The 15,518-nt window shown below is 42.0% G+C and overlaps 1 protein-coding gene across 1 annotated transcript; it reads right to left on the reverse strand.

Moving 5' to 3' along the window:
* Positions 1–1,706: 1,706 nt before the first annotated feature.
* vps37ba (VPS37B subunit of ESCRT-I a) lies at positions 1,707–14,475 on the reverse strand. The gene is made up of 4 exons (XM_042420454.1): positions 14,275–14,475; positions 9,654–9,825; positions 4,183–4,265; positions 1,707–2,853 (listed from the first exon to the last, which is right to left on the reverse strand). Exons 1-4 carry the CDS (start codon positions 14,377–14,379, stop codon positions 2,356–2,358), a joined length of 858 nt encoding a protein of 285 aa, XP_042276388.1. The 5' UTR covers positions 14,380–14,475; the 3' UTR covers positions 1,707–2,355.
* Between the last annotated feature and the right edge of the window lie 1,043 nt (positions 14,476–15,518).

The following is a 15,518-nucleotide window of genomic DNA, read 5'->3' on the forward strand; positions in this document are numbered from 1 at the left end:
AGATATATTTAATTCAACAACTTATTTCCTACATTGTGAGAGATTGGCCAACATCTTTTCACAACACAAGACACTCTCAAACTGGATTTTCAGGTTTTTCACCAGTTATTGAAAAAATGTTATGAAGCCAGGACACTAGATGGCTGTCTTGTTTCATTTTCAGAAACATACTATTCAGTAGAAAGACGCCAGCGTCTCTGGAGACATGAGGGTGGAAGTGTTAAATGTGTGATAGCAAAGAAACTGGATAAAAATAGATACAAAAATTTGAGATTTATTGAACTTGAAAATAGCATTAAATTCCACTTAAACATTCATTATAAGTAAATACCTACAACATTACACTGAAAATATCACCAACCACATATAAAACCATGGATACAGAGGATCAGTTCAAACAGAAAAAGCAGCTCATCAGCTAAAAAAAAAAAGTATTAAAGAGGAATCTTCAGACTGAACACAAAGAGCAAAGGCCATGCACAAAGAATTATCCATTGTTAGTTGTTAGAAATGCTGGTTCACTGAGACCTTGATGCTTTAGCTTCTGATATTTCTGCAGTTTTGCCTGCTGCCTGATCCATCCTGGGGTCCACCTCTCTGCCTTGAAGGTAAGTATGATCACCAAAGATAAGATATTAATATTTCAGAGCCCTGTTATTTCACCAATTTAAAAAACAGAAACAACAACACATGCAAAAATCTTTGAAATCACCCTTGGCATACCTCAAAACAACGTAGGAAGAATGGAAGAGAAGCATAAGCACCAGTAGGCACACAGCCTGAGGGCGTCTCTTGTCTCTCTGGCCTTCTGCTACCAGCGAGGAAGCGAAGGCCGACAGACCTGACAGTCAGAACATCAAACCTTTAGCAGGAGGAGAAGACCAAATGCTACACCAGTTTACCTTTGAAGGGTTGAGGGAGAGATTCTAACCTCTACAGCTGTTAGGCCAAGTCCAAAAGCTGAGTACAGAGAAACACAGTAGTCAGCAGGACGTGATCAACGTCACTTCAAGTGTAGGCACTCGTGGCTCTTCAACAGTGCACAGCGACAGCAGTCGGGAGGAAAAAAGTGAATTTTCAATCACACCAGAAAAAAACTCCTCCCAAAGCCGGGTTGACTTTGCAAGTTAAGTTCCTCTTGAAGAAATCTGGCTTGCATGTTTACAAAAGGGTGTTTTAGCTCAACACTACACACAGATATGTTGGGAACAATGGTAGATTCTCTCATTAAAAGTTTCACTTACATTAAAAAAACACAGAGTGATGTGGGAAGTCTTTGGTGCTCAGTGTGACAGAAAACTGAACAGAATCATATACATGAGATCCAAAGAACTCTTGGCATCATTTCCAGTCCCAACTGAGGCTGTTAAAGACAATGGACATCATAAAGGAGTGTAGCATCACAACAGGAACCCACAGAAAAACAACACACAGAAGTAGTGTACTGTATGGCTATACATAAATCCTTCATTTCAGGCAAGGCTCTACAGGCCCAGTCATTTATTACAATAGTTCAGCTACTGATCCTCTCTTTCAACTCCCTTTTGACTTCTGCCCTGAGATGGATCAAGAACTAGGCAGGTCTGGACCCTCTTCAGACACCAACCAAAGCCCCCCTTTATGCATGTTAATCAGTCTATCCTGGATATTATTAACATAACTCCATTAGTACTTTACCATAAAAAGATGTCAAATATTTCTATGTACCTTGCGAATTTTCATTAAAAAAAAAAAAAAAAAAAGACAGCATAGATGCAGTTTCGCCTGAATGTATTCTATTCTGATATTTTCAATAAAACTGCACAGTAATTAGGGTCTCTCTTTGCTTGCATATACATTACCATTAATATTAGTATGCTGCAGGTGGAAAATAAGATGACTAATTGAACCCTTTTTGCTCTAGTGTTCCATAAAAGCAGCACCTTAAGGAACATGTCTGCAGGGAGGTGAGAGACTGAAAACTAATGGGCATGCAGAGCTGAGGGCACCGCCTGGAGACAGAAAGTGCTGATAAATGAAAAGTCCCAGTAGCTCAGTGACCCGCAGACTGACGCTTGTTTCACTACAGCCTACGGCGGGCCCTCCCTCTGGAGCGGGAGTCGAGGCCGATCTCGTCGCGTCTTTTTTTTGTTGGTTGCGTTGATGGGAGTGAGAGGTGAGCACGGATCCACAGAGATTATTGGAGATCTGTTTCAGCTGAACGTGACCAGTCCAGCCAGTGCAGCTCTGCCTTCTCCTGTTGTGATTGGTCATATTCCAAGAAGGCAGACGACATAGAAAAGAGTTCTCAGAGGAGGTCAAGTGGTGAAAAGTCCATGACACACACTGTGTCCTCTGAGTGGCAACTGCTTTTATTTACTGCATGATGAAGCCGGGCTGCGGGGCCATGCGAGGTGGGGGCCTCTGTGGCAAAGCAGGCGGGTATTGAGATAAGAAGGGGTTGGGGTAGCCAGAGGGGACGTTGGGGAATTGTTGGCCCGTTCTGGGAGGAATCGGGGGATATGGCGTTGCTGAGTAGAAGACGGGAGACTGGGGGTTAGCACTTGGAGCTGGATTTAGAACCGGGGCAGGCTGGGATGGAGGAGGTGGAGGTTTTCTCCTGGGCTGAGGGACAGGGGACGAGCCACTGCTGTCCTCGCAGAGGAGGGAGGAGGAGCATCTCGCCGCTGCTGACACATCCTGAGATCGGGAGGTAGGGACCGACGCCTGGGGGAGCTGCTGGCCCCTCAGCACCATTTCCTGCAGCTTCTCAATCTTCACCCGTCTCAAATGAGCCAGCTTCCTCTTGCTCTGGTAGGCATCAATGAAGGAATCCAGGGTCATGTCTCCATCCAGGAAGGAATCAGCCATATTCTGTTGAGACAAGTAAAGACATCTTCTGAATCTTATTCAACACCAAGTTGAAACCCAACATGAGTCATGAGGATGGAAATAACAAAGAAACAACATCAGTCACTCAGATAAACTGCTTCACATCTAATTATGAGAAACATAATAACAAATACCTGTCATAACGGGATCAAATGAATATCTCGAATCATTTAAGCACTACACAACTGTGATGTTTATCTGAAGTTATATTTTAAGAACACTTTACAGCCCAGTCCTCTCGTGTGGTCTAATTCATGATCTGAAGCCTTGTTTACCAAAGAACATGTAGAACTAAATCTAAATGTGTATATAGGAACTGTCCATGTGAAAAATAAAGTCAGTACTTTTTAAACACAACTTCATGCAAAGCACAGTGACAAATACCACCTATTCTACATCCCTCTGCTTGTGCATGTGCAGGCTCATTTACATACAGAATGCCAAATACTGGTATTTCCTGCTAGCTTTCCAGCATGCACTGGGCCAAGGATTCATGGACATCAGTCTCTGTGGTGTTGTTGTATTTTACAGTGTTCTACAACTGGTTCCACACTTCATGTGTTGTTATAAAATAGTAATTACGACTGAATGACTATTCTATTGTTGTCCATTAAAATAAATGGTAGTGTTATTAAAGATTGATCCATAACATATATCTCATATAGAACTACAGGTGCTCGGTGATGCAGAGAAACAAGATGAACTAGAAGCATTGAAGGCATCATTTCACTCTGAAAGAAATTATTACATGGTTTTCAAAGTAAAAACAGAAATGCACCTCTTCAGGAGTGGTAGTTTACAATCTTTCAGTTATGCTTACATGGTTGATTGTAGGGTTGGTTTACTTGCGATGACACCTGAGTACCACTAGAGGGGGTAAAGAGCAGCTCAAAATGTACATGTGTAATTGATAAAACCCAATTCTGCCTGTAGAAACGAGGCGACTGAAGCTTGATAAATGAGGTCCCTGCCATCAGTGTCTTTGTTGGTGACACCAGAATTCAGGAAGTTGAAACCAGAGACTAAAACGCAGGTAGTGTCCTAGCAACAAGTGTGAATGCAGCATTACCCAAAGTCATGTCTGAGCGAGCAACTTAGTGGTTTGATTGATTGCTGAAAAACACTGAGAGGACAGGTAGCTGTTACAGTGATCAGAGTTCCTGCTGCCCCCACGCTATCCAACAGATTGAAACAATGGAGCCTCTGTAGCAGAGGACATCATCAACAGGGAGGACAGGTATATGAATCACTGACTGGTGCCACTGAGGGAGTACATGAAGTCATCCATGGAGAGAGCAGTATAATGCTTACCTCTGTCTCCTCTTCTATTTTGGCTCCCTCTGCCTGCAGCAGGGCCAGCAAAATGTCCAGGGAGGTGTTTCCGGACTTGTGGTCTATAAAATAACAAGACATGAGAACAAAACTAATGTTATTATACTGCTGGGCCTGAACTGAGTGAAGGCAGATCCAGAAGAACTGGGTATGCAGTATGTGGTGTCCATGATGCAAAGCTAGTCCATCCCATCCACCATACATGTAAATAAGTGTAGCGTTAGCATGCAAAGTCACACACTAAACATTATCCTTGATGCTCACTGAATGCTACACTCTCTGATGGAATCCAATGTAATAACTTACATGTGAAAATCTGTTCAGACACACTGTGATGTTACATGTGCTATTTTTATTACAAAGATTTCATTGTGATAAAGCTTTAACACACTGTTTTTATGACAAGGACCCTTTTGTCTGTGAACATGAACACCTAAAATGACACGATACTACAATTCATTACCTCCTTTACACAATCTCTCCAACAGTCACAAGGTTCTTGTGTACTGTCTACACACCGCTTGAAGCAACACAGACCCATTCCTTAAATGAATCAAACAGCCAGAGTATTCCCTCAGCTCTGACGCTGAACTGAATGTATTGATAGCAACAGGATTTAATGAGCCTGTCATGCAAAGCTGAGGCAGGATATGTGAAATGTGCCAGTCATGGTCCTGTGACCGGCACGTCCCAACAGCCAGAGCGCCTCTCTCTGTTTGCTGTGAACTCGCAAAGCCCCGTTGTGTCAACTGAAACTGACTTGGTGTCTCTAAGGAGGGAGCTTTTTTTGTTTGTGTTCCCAAGAAGGACTGAAAGTCAACACCGACTGGAGCTGGGATTGCACGCACACACACGCACGCGCACGGGCACACACGCGCGCACACACACACCCAGGAAATATAATCAGCAACACATCATTAGTCACCTACATTCCAACAAGCCTAGACAATATAGTGGCTCTTAACTTATAAGGGACACCTGGTCTAACCTGATATGCTGTTCTAGGCTTCCTTCTTCAACACACTCAAACCAAAACTGTAATTCAGCCCCTACATGTTATTCTCAGAGGAAAAGCCCTCAGAACTTGATGTGGATATGATGCAACACCATGACTCCACTGAAAGCTTCTAAGGTTCTCTCGTACCTTACTGCAATGATTTATAAGAGCCAGTATAAAATAATAAGAACCTCCATCATATCAGGGGAGATTAGAAATGACTTCATATTTGAAATCCTATAAACTCTTCCATCGATAGGTTCACAATTTTTCCAAGTGTGTAAACAACAGTCAGGTGTCCATGTGAACAGTGAAAGAGGTTTTCCTCGCTGTAATCATTCCTCCTGTTCATACTCACTATTAAAATACACTTTCAATCTAAGTGATGGAAGCCAAAGTTCAGCAGTCTGAGTTAGTCATATCAAGTGGATATCTGACACATTTACAGTCGTTTTAGCATCTTTGTGTTTCCTCGGACAGTGTTTCCCTGTTGAGCTGCAGGTGGAAGAATAGTAACAAAAAGAGGAACTTTGGCACTAAAAAGACTGTAACGTTGAAAGATATCTACTTGATTTGACTCATTTGTACGACTGTTTAGCTTCAGATAAACTTGAATACATTTTTGCATCACTTCCATTGTAAGGTCATTATGAAGGGATCTTCTAATGGTCAGTGTGAACAGGAGGAATGATTACAGCAAGAAACAAGTTTCCGTCTTCATTTGGGCTCCTGACTGTTGTTTTAAGACACACTTGAACTATTGTGAATCCGTCTTTTCACTCTTTTACTTGAAATATGGACAAAGTTCAGTTCTCGGGTGTCACTGTTGGTCATCTCTGCTGCATACTGTCACTTATGAATTTCTAAGTAAGGGTTGAAAGGTTTGAAAGGCCAGAGAAAGAGAAGAACGAGAACAGGCTCAGGACAAGCTACCTCCTGCTCTTTTTACAGGTGTTGCAAAATCTGGTCTCCTTTGCAATGTCAGTTAGGGCTCAAGACTACAAGTTGGAAAAAGAAATAAATCTGAGGGTGTGGAGTTAGAAAGAATTAAGGTTATCAGTCCTCATCTCTGCTTGAAGCTAGCAGCTCCAGGCTACATTAGCCGCTACTAGCATAACACACCTGAATCTGTGCAGTGGAGTCTAACGTTAGTTCTTTATGGGTAATGTAGGCACCATCTCTTGACAAGGAAAAAGAAAATACAATATTTCTAGTTTACTGCTTTGATTTCTTTTTTAGTGATCCATTGTGACAATAGCAGTGTAATGCTAAATCAGTGGAGTATTCTTGAAGCAATGAAATCATTCATTGGGGACAAAGAGAACATGCAGTTCCAATAATAAGGCTCTGATGAAATGATCAGTTCTTCTTTATCATAAGACCAGTGACAGGAAGGAGGCGTTTTCAGGCAGGTTAGCAATAAACCATCCATCTGCCTGTTTGACACACCGTGTCAACAGCCTCCACGACTACACACCAGGAGAGGCTTTGTTCAGTGGAAACTATTACCTCGGCTGAGAATGAAATATCACTAAACCTTCAGCAGTTTGACTTGTCAGTGCTCGAATGCTGAAATCACATAATGCTGGAATCACCGTCTGCATGCCAGAACGTTGTAACCGTTTGTTAAGGAGCTTGTCACACTGGCTCAGTAATGTTTAACATGTCAGACTGCATGAGAACAAGACCTTTTACTAAAAGCACAACAAAGCAACAATGAGAGCTAAAGCATTCATATGAAATAAATAAGAACAGGGATGTAACTAATGATTCTTTTCATTATTGATTAATCGTTCAGGCTATGAAATGTCAAAGAGTAGTGAAAAACATCCATCACAGCTTCTCAAAGCCAATGTGATGTCTCTTAATTCCTTTTACTTAATTCTAATTTTCTCCAAGATCAAAAGATATTTCATAAAGTAACATATGACAAAGACAAGCAGCAAATCCAATGTTTGAGAAACTGGAGCTGCTTGTAAAATTCGAGTACTTGTTGGCTAAGAAAAAACCGAAAGCCAAGAAAGTGATTTTATTCTGAAAGTAAAGAGAGGCGAGGCCAAACTGTCAAATTGGCCAATTTACTGGAAATTTGGTCATTTTATCTCTGAATTGTTGGCACTAGATCCCAAAACCTCACGTCGAGGTGCCAAATTTTACTGACAGAGTTTCAATTGAAAAGAAAAGCCTTCAAAGACAGAGGCTTCATTCTTGACACAAAGCTTTTTTCCAGGGTGAACTCTCATTTCTTTCTGTCTAGCTCTCTCTCCCATAACAAGGCAGACTCTCAGGCATATCAGCAGCACTTCTCAACACAAAGCTGTGATTCACTGGCTCGGCGGACAGCCTGCTGAGTGCACAACACACAGTCTGGGCCTGGAGATCATGAGACAGCCATTTAGTAAATGAGTCCACATCGACCTCTGCTGTGAATCTGAGGGGCTGCCTTTCTCCCTGTCCCACCCTCCCGACTTCCCCGCCTGCTGGACCCATCATCCACCACTCCCTCCCACCCACTGTCTCTGTTTTACACCAGCCTGCTCGGCAGCACAATGGCCCACTGTGGGTTGTTGTCCTCAGAGGCAGTGTAGTTGCCATTTTGGCCTCCAGAGCCACATGGACAGTGAGGGGAAAGCAGAGGCCACCCATTTCCTGGAGAAAGGACGCAGCAGGGAGGGTGCTGGTAGTGTAACTGTATGCAAACGAACACACAGCAAGGTACTGTAAGTTGAATCTTTCATCTGGGTCAAATGGCTGTGTGTCTCTCAGCTCTGGGCATCGCTGTCCTTCCACAGCTGCTCAACAGCAAATCCATAACTAGGACGGCGGGAGGGTGGGGGTACACTGGCTAACCTACATTTGACAAAAGCCATCTCTTGCTGACAACAAACTAATCCATGGTGCTGCTGGATCTGTGTATTGACTCCTGTATGACACAAGGACGAGGACTGTTAGAGTGCTGCCTTTAATGAAAACCACTTCCATCTAACTAGATCTAGAAACAATCACAATATGTGTCCACACATTACAACTAATATGTCATTTAAAGTAGGCTGGCAATAAACACTTCATCAATAAGAAAACTGTTCCATAGTTTCACTTAAATGCTTTAAATGCAAACCGCCATGAAAGCACATAATGAATACACAGAGTTCAGTTGTCTCATAAACAGCCAATCATATCCCTCGTTAACGGAGCCAATCAAACAGCCAATCATATCCCTCGTTAACGGAGCCAATCAAACAGCCAATCATATCCCTCGTTAACGGAGCCAATCAAACAGCCAATCATATCCCTTGTTAACGGAGCCAATCAAACAGCCAATCATATCCCTAGTTAACGGAGCCAATCAAACAGCCAATCATATCCCTTGTTAACGGAGCCAATCAAACAGCCAATCATATCCCTTGTTAACGGAGCCAATCAAACAGCCAGTCATTCAGCAGGTGTGTTGTTTGGTTGCACCATCGACGTAACGTCACAGCAGAAACAGCGTGGATGAATATTATTACCTGTGTGCCTTGATGAATTAAGTGGTTAAATTATTAATGGTTGTGGTTATTAAAAATAATGAAACATTTTATCATGGTACATTTTCAGCTACATGGCCCTGATTTAAAGCACATTTTGCTTTAACAAGAGCAGTAATTCTGTTTAAATACTTAAATTCAGCCCATGAAGCAATAAAAACAGAGACATTTGACATGTTACAAAGACTTTGATGACCTGTATGTGTGTTGTATACGAGGTAGCACAAAGCTTTCAGAGTCTAGTCAAACTTTTATCAGCGTAGTAGAGTAGTGAATGGTTGGAAACCAGTGCATCAACAAGTTCACAAGTATTGTCACTCTGTCTGTCAGTAAGGGACATCAGCTCCGTAAACCTTCATAAGATCTAATTCAGATCCAAACTGTGGATCAGCTGCAGCGACTCCTGCAGCAACATGACAACAGGGCTCTTACTGCCTCCAACGGCAACTGTGGGCTTTGGTGAAACAGGTCTGTTGAGCATGTGTGCAGAATAAGAACAAACAATGTGGAGAAAAGAACATTACATAATATCTCAGCTTCCCTGATGATAACCAACAGTATGAAAAGCAGATGACTGCAATCACCCGCATCTTGACATCATCAGTTTTATTACAGTGGTCATTTGATGTAGAGCTGAAACGATTGGTCAATCAGTCAAATAGCAGGTAATTAATCAGCAACTATTTTGATTGTTAAACGTGATGCTTCTCAGATGCACAGATTTGCTCTTTTCCTTTTCTGACATTGTAGGAAATTGACTTTCTTGAGGTTTTGAACTCTTGGTCAGACAAAACAAGCAATGTGAAGACATCACCTGGTGCTCTGGGACATTTTGATGGGATATTTCAAAATTAAAGACACTGAGATAAACTAATCAATCAAAGATGTTTGTCTTTCTTGCATTAGCAGCAGTATACCGGCTGTACCTAGGGTGGACTTGCGAAGCTGATAGGCTTCAAAGCTCTCCTGAAGACAGTTGTAACGCTTGGTGAGCTGTTCCTTCTTGTGCTCCAGTCTGGGCTGCAGAGCCAGATTTTGCTCCGCCAGGGTTCGGTTGTTTACCAGCGTGGTCTCCTTGCTCTGCTGGACCTCCTGCATCTACAACAAAACACACAAAGTCAATTAAGTCTTGATGGAATTATCTTGGCACTTCTTCAACGCAGACGTCATGACAGAGACAAACTGGACTCTAACAAATCTCACCATGTGAGAGAAATTGTTTTTTGAGGAGCATGTTGTAGTGTCGTATACTAACTATGAATCTTAAACTCCCACAATCTTCTTCATATATTTAGAAAGATCAGCACCTTTTCCTTAAAACAAGAAAAGACTACTTTTTCTCACTACTGTTTATCATCTAGTTTCAATAGAGTGATATGCCTTATGACACTGAAACATAAAATAATATTGAAACCATGGAAACCATCAGACACAGTCGATGCCAAACTAGCAGCTGAGAGGTCGTACTTGTAAGTAAATTAGCTTTGAGTTAAATGCTAACATGCTCATGTTTATCATCTTATTGTAATATATAACACTTGCTAATTATCACAAAACACAAAGTACAGCTGAGGCTGATGGGACGTCATTAGTTCTGAAGGCATTTGGTCAGAAATCTAATTCATCATTTTGAGCAGATGGCAGCACCTTCATAGTGATCCATGAGATAGTTACTGAGATATTTCAACATGGTGCTATCACTAAAGGAAAAGCCTGAATCACCAGAGTCATCAGCTGGTTCTGGGAACCATGAATGAATGGTGGTGATAATTCAGCCTCGACCCACATGGCCGTCCCAGAGCTACACCACCAGCCTGGCCTTTTACCTAACTGGCTAAATAACTGAAATATAAATAATATATATATATATATATATATATATATATATATATATATATATATATATATATATATATATATATATATATATATATATATATAAATAAACGCAGCACCTGAGACACTACTGGCTTATCAAGTTGTAATGGCTGCTGTGTTACAACAGTCGTTTTGTTGCAACAGGAAACAACAGGTGTATCTAATTACATGAATCATGGCTCCATTCAGGTGTGCCAGCACCTGAGCCCTGCTATTGTGCGTACGGGCTCACTGTCACCTACATGAAGAAGTAACACCTGTACTGGTGCATTCACATGTACAGGTGTTTATTTAGTGACGGCGGCTTCTGCAGTTCTTTTTAGTGAGCAGGAGATATTGTAGCTGCAAATCTGACGTGAGATTAAACGTTATTACAACTGTTACAACGTACACCAGCAACTTGTTTACTTCAACAGTCTGTCATTTCACAGCGGCAGGAAGGGTACAATCAGATTATGTGAGCTTGACCTATCTATGATTTTACATGGGGAAGTTATGAGACAATGGAGACTCAACTGTACAGTCTATGTGTCATCTGGAGAACCAACTATAATCGAAAAAAATGTTTTAAAAAGAGGTAAAAGGCCGTGTAAAGTTGCTGTAACAAAACCTCACAAATATCACTTAATGCAGGTTTGAAGTGTCTGAACAGTGCATGATCAGACAGAGAAGCTCTCCTGTTCCTTCCAAAATGACTCATTTCACACGTCCAACCAACATATAGCAGGGAACAGATGAAACCATGTAAGGAAACTCTAAATATACACTTTAGCGTAGGTGATTATGGAGTCATTTCTTGGAGTGACTGAGGAAGGCCTTGTTTGGTGGTTGGGTTGAACATTGAAAACAACACTAAATACATCTATCACCACTGCTCTTCACACCATCATATCCTGAGGTGACCAGGCTTCGTTCATCCATCATGGCCCGCTGAAGATGCAGACCTTTAAATAGCATCCGCAACTGCAGGCTTGTTCTGTCAAACCCAACACACAATTGTTTTCTGGGTGAACGCTGGGTGAACGCTGGGTGAACGCTGGGTGAACGCTGGTTGAGAGTTTCTCTGGATGGACCACGGACCTGAATTTGAGAGCTAGTGTAATAACACACAATAAGATAGAGGTCGCTACAAAAAGATAAAACCTCTAAAACTGGTCGCACATTTGCTTCAATAATTCTGAAATGGCAGCTGCATTTCCTTCTTCCTTTCTTTGGTGCACCACAATCACAACCACACACACAAACGTCTCACAGGAACTGAGAGTTGTTACAAAAGTGCGAAACTGAATTATGCAGGTTTGAAAACACCACAATGGCTTGAGGACTCTGAACTAGAAATGTTAATAGATAATATTCAAGAAGGTTAATATTTCAATCATCATAAAGGCATGCAAATGTTTGAATCTAGCCATTAATCAGCCCTTGAGCAACACCGATAAAACTGTGTGGTGAGCAACAGTTGGTGACATTTGATATATACGTGCCAGTCACTAGTTATAAATGATTACAAGTGAACTTGAAGTGCAGCGTGCCAGCTCTGCAAAACCCATTCCTGAGGTAGTTAAGGCCTCAGAAAGATAAGAGTGCAAAGGCGAAGTGGCGCTGCACAGTTTTATTTGAACTTGCTTCTGAGCGTTCAGCACTTAAATGAGCCGAAACATCATGTGGGTACCTTCTAAAACTGGGTCACCAAAGAATCAATTCATATCAGTGGAAACCAGAGAGGTAATTGATCAAAAATGAAAAGATAAAATCCACAATTTAAATACCGTTTTGGATTATTACAGCGAGGCCTGTCGTCAGACCACAAACCACAGACAGTCTGCTACCTACAAGTCTCACTCAGTATAAAGCAGAACACAAAGTGGTACATTTAAGGTCAATTCATGAGAAAAAACAAGATGCACCAAATTTAAACAAAGTCAGGGTGCATTTTGTACAACGACGGGATTATTGCCGACAGCAGAGCACGTGTCCACATGTGAGGAAAGGATTTGTGTTCATACAGTGCAGCTGAACACTCAGTGCTTCACCTGAAGCCTTCTGACACCCACTGCCTTTGTTTTCAGACAGATTCTCCCATGTCCTTCCTATTATCTTATGACTAACTTCAGTCAACAACTGCAGCGTCATTGCAGTAAACAAGTCCCTCCCTCTCTGTAACCTATGGGAAGTGGAAAACGTAACCATGGAGACAATCGGGCAGGGTGTGGATCAAAAACAAGAACTGACAACACAAAAGGCTTGCTCACAGCACAACATTCATACAAATCACTACAATACCTTTACTGTACTCTTCCTGCTTTTGCAAACTGAAATAGATATGCTGCACTGAAACTGACATACAGTAGCTTCTCATGTCTGAGAAGAGAGGCCATTTGTCACATTTTAGGCAATCTGTCCTCACTCTTACGTAAAATTAGCTTACACTGCCAAAGTCAAAGCCACAGCGCCATGACAACAGACAAGAAAAATTCCTGTGTCCTGACAATGTGTGTTAAAGGTTTGTAATTACTGATCGGAGCCCACAGTGTGGTGCTGGGTAAGAAAGGGAGGTGTGAAGTGTATCCTGAGGAGTTTTCACATGACAGCAGAATAAGGAAGTGAGCACGGTGGGAAAATACTTCCAACACCGAGGATCAAATGGGGCTGATTCAGCAGGAGGACACTAGGGTGTTAAATTTAAGCCCACACTGAACTTGACTATTTTGGAAGGAGCAGCAGCATGGGGAATAATCGGTATAAAAATACTTCTAATCTTAGCACTTCCCCGTTACATGCCAAATTTCTGTCTGCGGTATAAACCTTTCTAGGGACTATGGTAATCTCTCCCTGAATGGAAAAACTGAGGCTTATCAGCTGCTTATGATACAGTGCGAAGCAGGTACACAGTAATTAGAAATTGCTGACTCCTTGTGCAACTGGAGCAAGGCCACGAAGTCCGGATGAGCCAAAGGCCTGTGAAGAAACTAAGAAGTGTCCATTAATGTTGGCTTACCTACTGGCTCATACACATAGTCTCATGTAGTGTAATTTAACACATTTTCAGAAATTATAGTTGGTCAATTTCAATTACATCTTTATTCCACAAAACAGCACAGAAGTCCTTAGTTATGATGTTGTGAGTACTACGTATGGCTGTAGTGAGCTGATGGTTGTGTTTAGTATCGTTTCCTCGGTCAGTCATAAATTGGCAGAATAGTGAGTGGAGTTTGGCGTGACGACCAGAGCCCTGATAAGAGTGTGAAGCTAGGCCACTGCTTGAGTTACCGTGTTTTCTGACATGACTCAGCATCAGTGTGGCCGTTAAAATGTATCCTGGTTCAAGTATTTAACTGACTAAACGAGCTCGTGCTGTTTCAGGAGGCGTCTAGTGAAGCAACAATGTCGCAAACTGAGAATCTTCGCGTGTTCAAACTTGAGACAATGCTCGCCCCGGCTCCCTCCCAAGGTTACCGATCCGTCACCCGGTTCTGGGTTTCGAACTGTTTCAAGTTTCGATGACAACACGTATTTATTATCAAAAACCTAAACGTGATCCGAAAGCAACCATTTCCGTCACTGTACGGAGCCTATGCTGGAAAACACAACAAAGGAGTGAGGGGGGGAAAAACAGTGACCGAGAAAAAGCAGTCAGCTAACGTTGCACTACAAAAGGCTTTGACATACCTCGTCCATCTCTTGTATCATTTGTGTGAGTTTCTCGTCGTCCTCCAGGACTTCGTTGAGCTCGGTCATCGTGTAAGCGCTGAACTTGTTGGAAAAACTAGACATTTTAGCTCTTGTTGTGTGTTTCTGTCCCTCTTCTCGCCTCTCAGTTGGTGACAGCTGACTGAGCTTCCCCTACAGGAAGTAAGGCAGGACACAGGCCCGATGGTGCCTTCAGGTGCTGTCGGAAATGTCGCAGCTGCCGGTAAGTCTCATAACATTATGCAGTAAATGTGGAGCTGAGAAGTTCAGCAGAAGAAACTGTGAAAAAGAACCCAAGCGTAATCAGTGCGGGGGAGGCATGAGACTGGAAAGCAGATGGTCCAAAGAGAAAGAAAGAGATGGAAGTCATGAGGATCAGGTCCAAGAGAAGGCTGAGCCATGAGGAAGCAGCCAGGAACGGAAAGATTCAAGAAGTAAAGGAGAACAAATCAGGTGGGAAGCATGATGAATATTGGTTTTGTAAGGATAAGATTATGTTCTTAGCATTTCTGGCCATGGTGATTCACTGTGCCGCTGAGGCAGACAGGAAATTCGAGAGAGTAGAGATAGTTGCTGATGCAGCAAGAAAGTTTTTGGATATCGCTGAAATTACTGGAGGACGTGCCTGGGCTGCTGAGAGAGGCTTTCAGGTCCTCTCACAGCCTAAACTGAGAAGTTATGTTAGAGAATGGGATGAGGGGTTGGGAAGAACTTTATTTATTTTATTTTATATATAATAATTTAGATTAAAAAGAAGAATTGAGTCTTATTTTCAATCCAGTAGAAGGCGGTAACGCAACATTTTGGATGCAAAGCGCCTCTACAAACCAATGAAAAAGAAGAACCTCACAACATGAGCATCAACTGAGGAATACTGAAGATGCAGCGAAGCCTCTCACTAGATTTAACATTAGAAAGTGAAGCTACAAAAAAAAAAAAAAACATCCACAAATGTCATTTGGAACCATATCAGTCAAGATGTTTGAGCAAGTCAGGACCAATATACCAAATCTTTAACAAGCCACCAGTTTCAGCTTATTTCAGTTTAGGCCTTTACATTATCAAGCAAGTAAAGATAAATTTGAGTGCCTGTAGTTACATGAACTCTGCTGACAAGATGTGTATGGCTTCATTGTTTAAGTCATTCAGGTGTGGACGACACTGAGTAAATACATTTTTGAAGAGTCACCAAAGAATTTGACTATGGAAATAAAGTCTCACCC

The sequence above is a fragment of the Thunnus maccoyii genome, chromosome 9 (assembly GCF_910596095.1).
Source record: "Thunnus maccoyii chromosome 9, fThuMac1.1, whole genome shotgun sequence".
Classification (NCBI taxonomy): Eukaryota; Metazoa; Chordata; class Actinopteri; order Scombriformes; family Scombridae; genus Thunnus; species Thunnus maccoyii.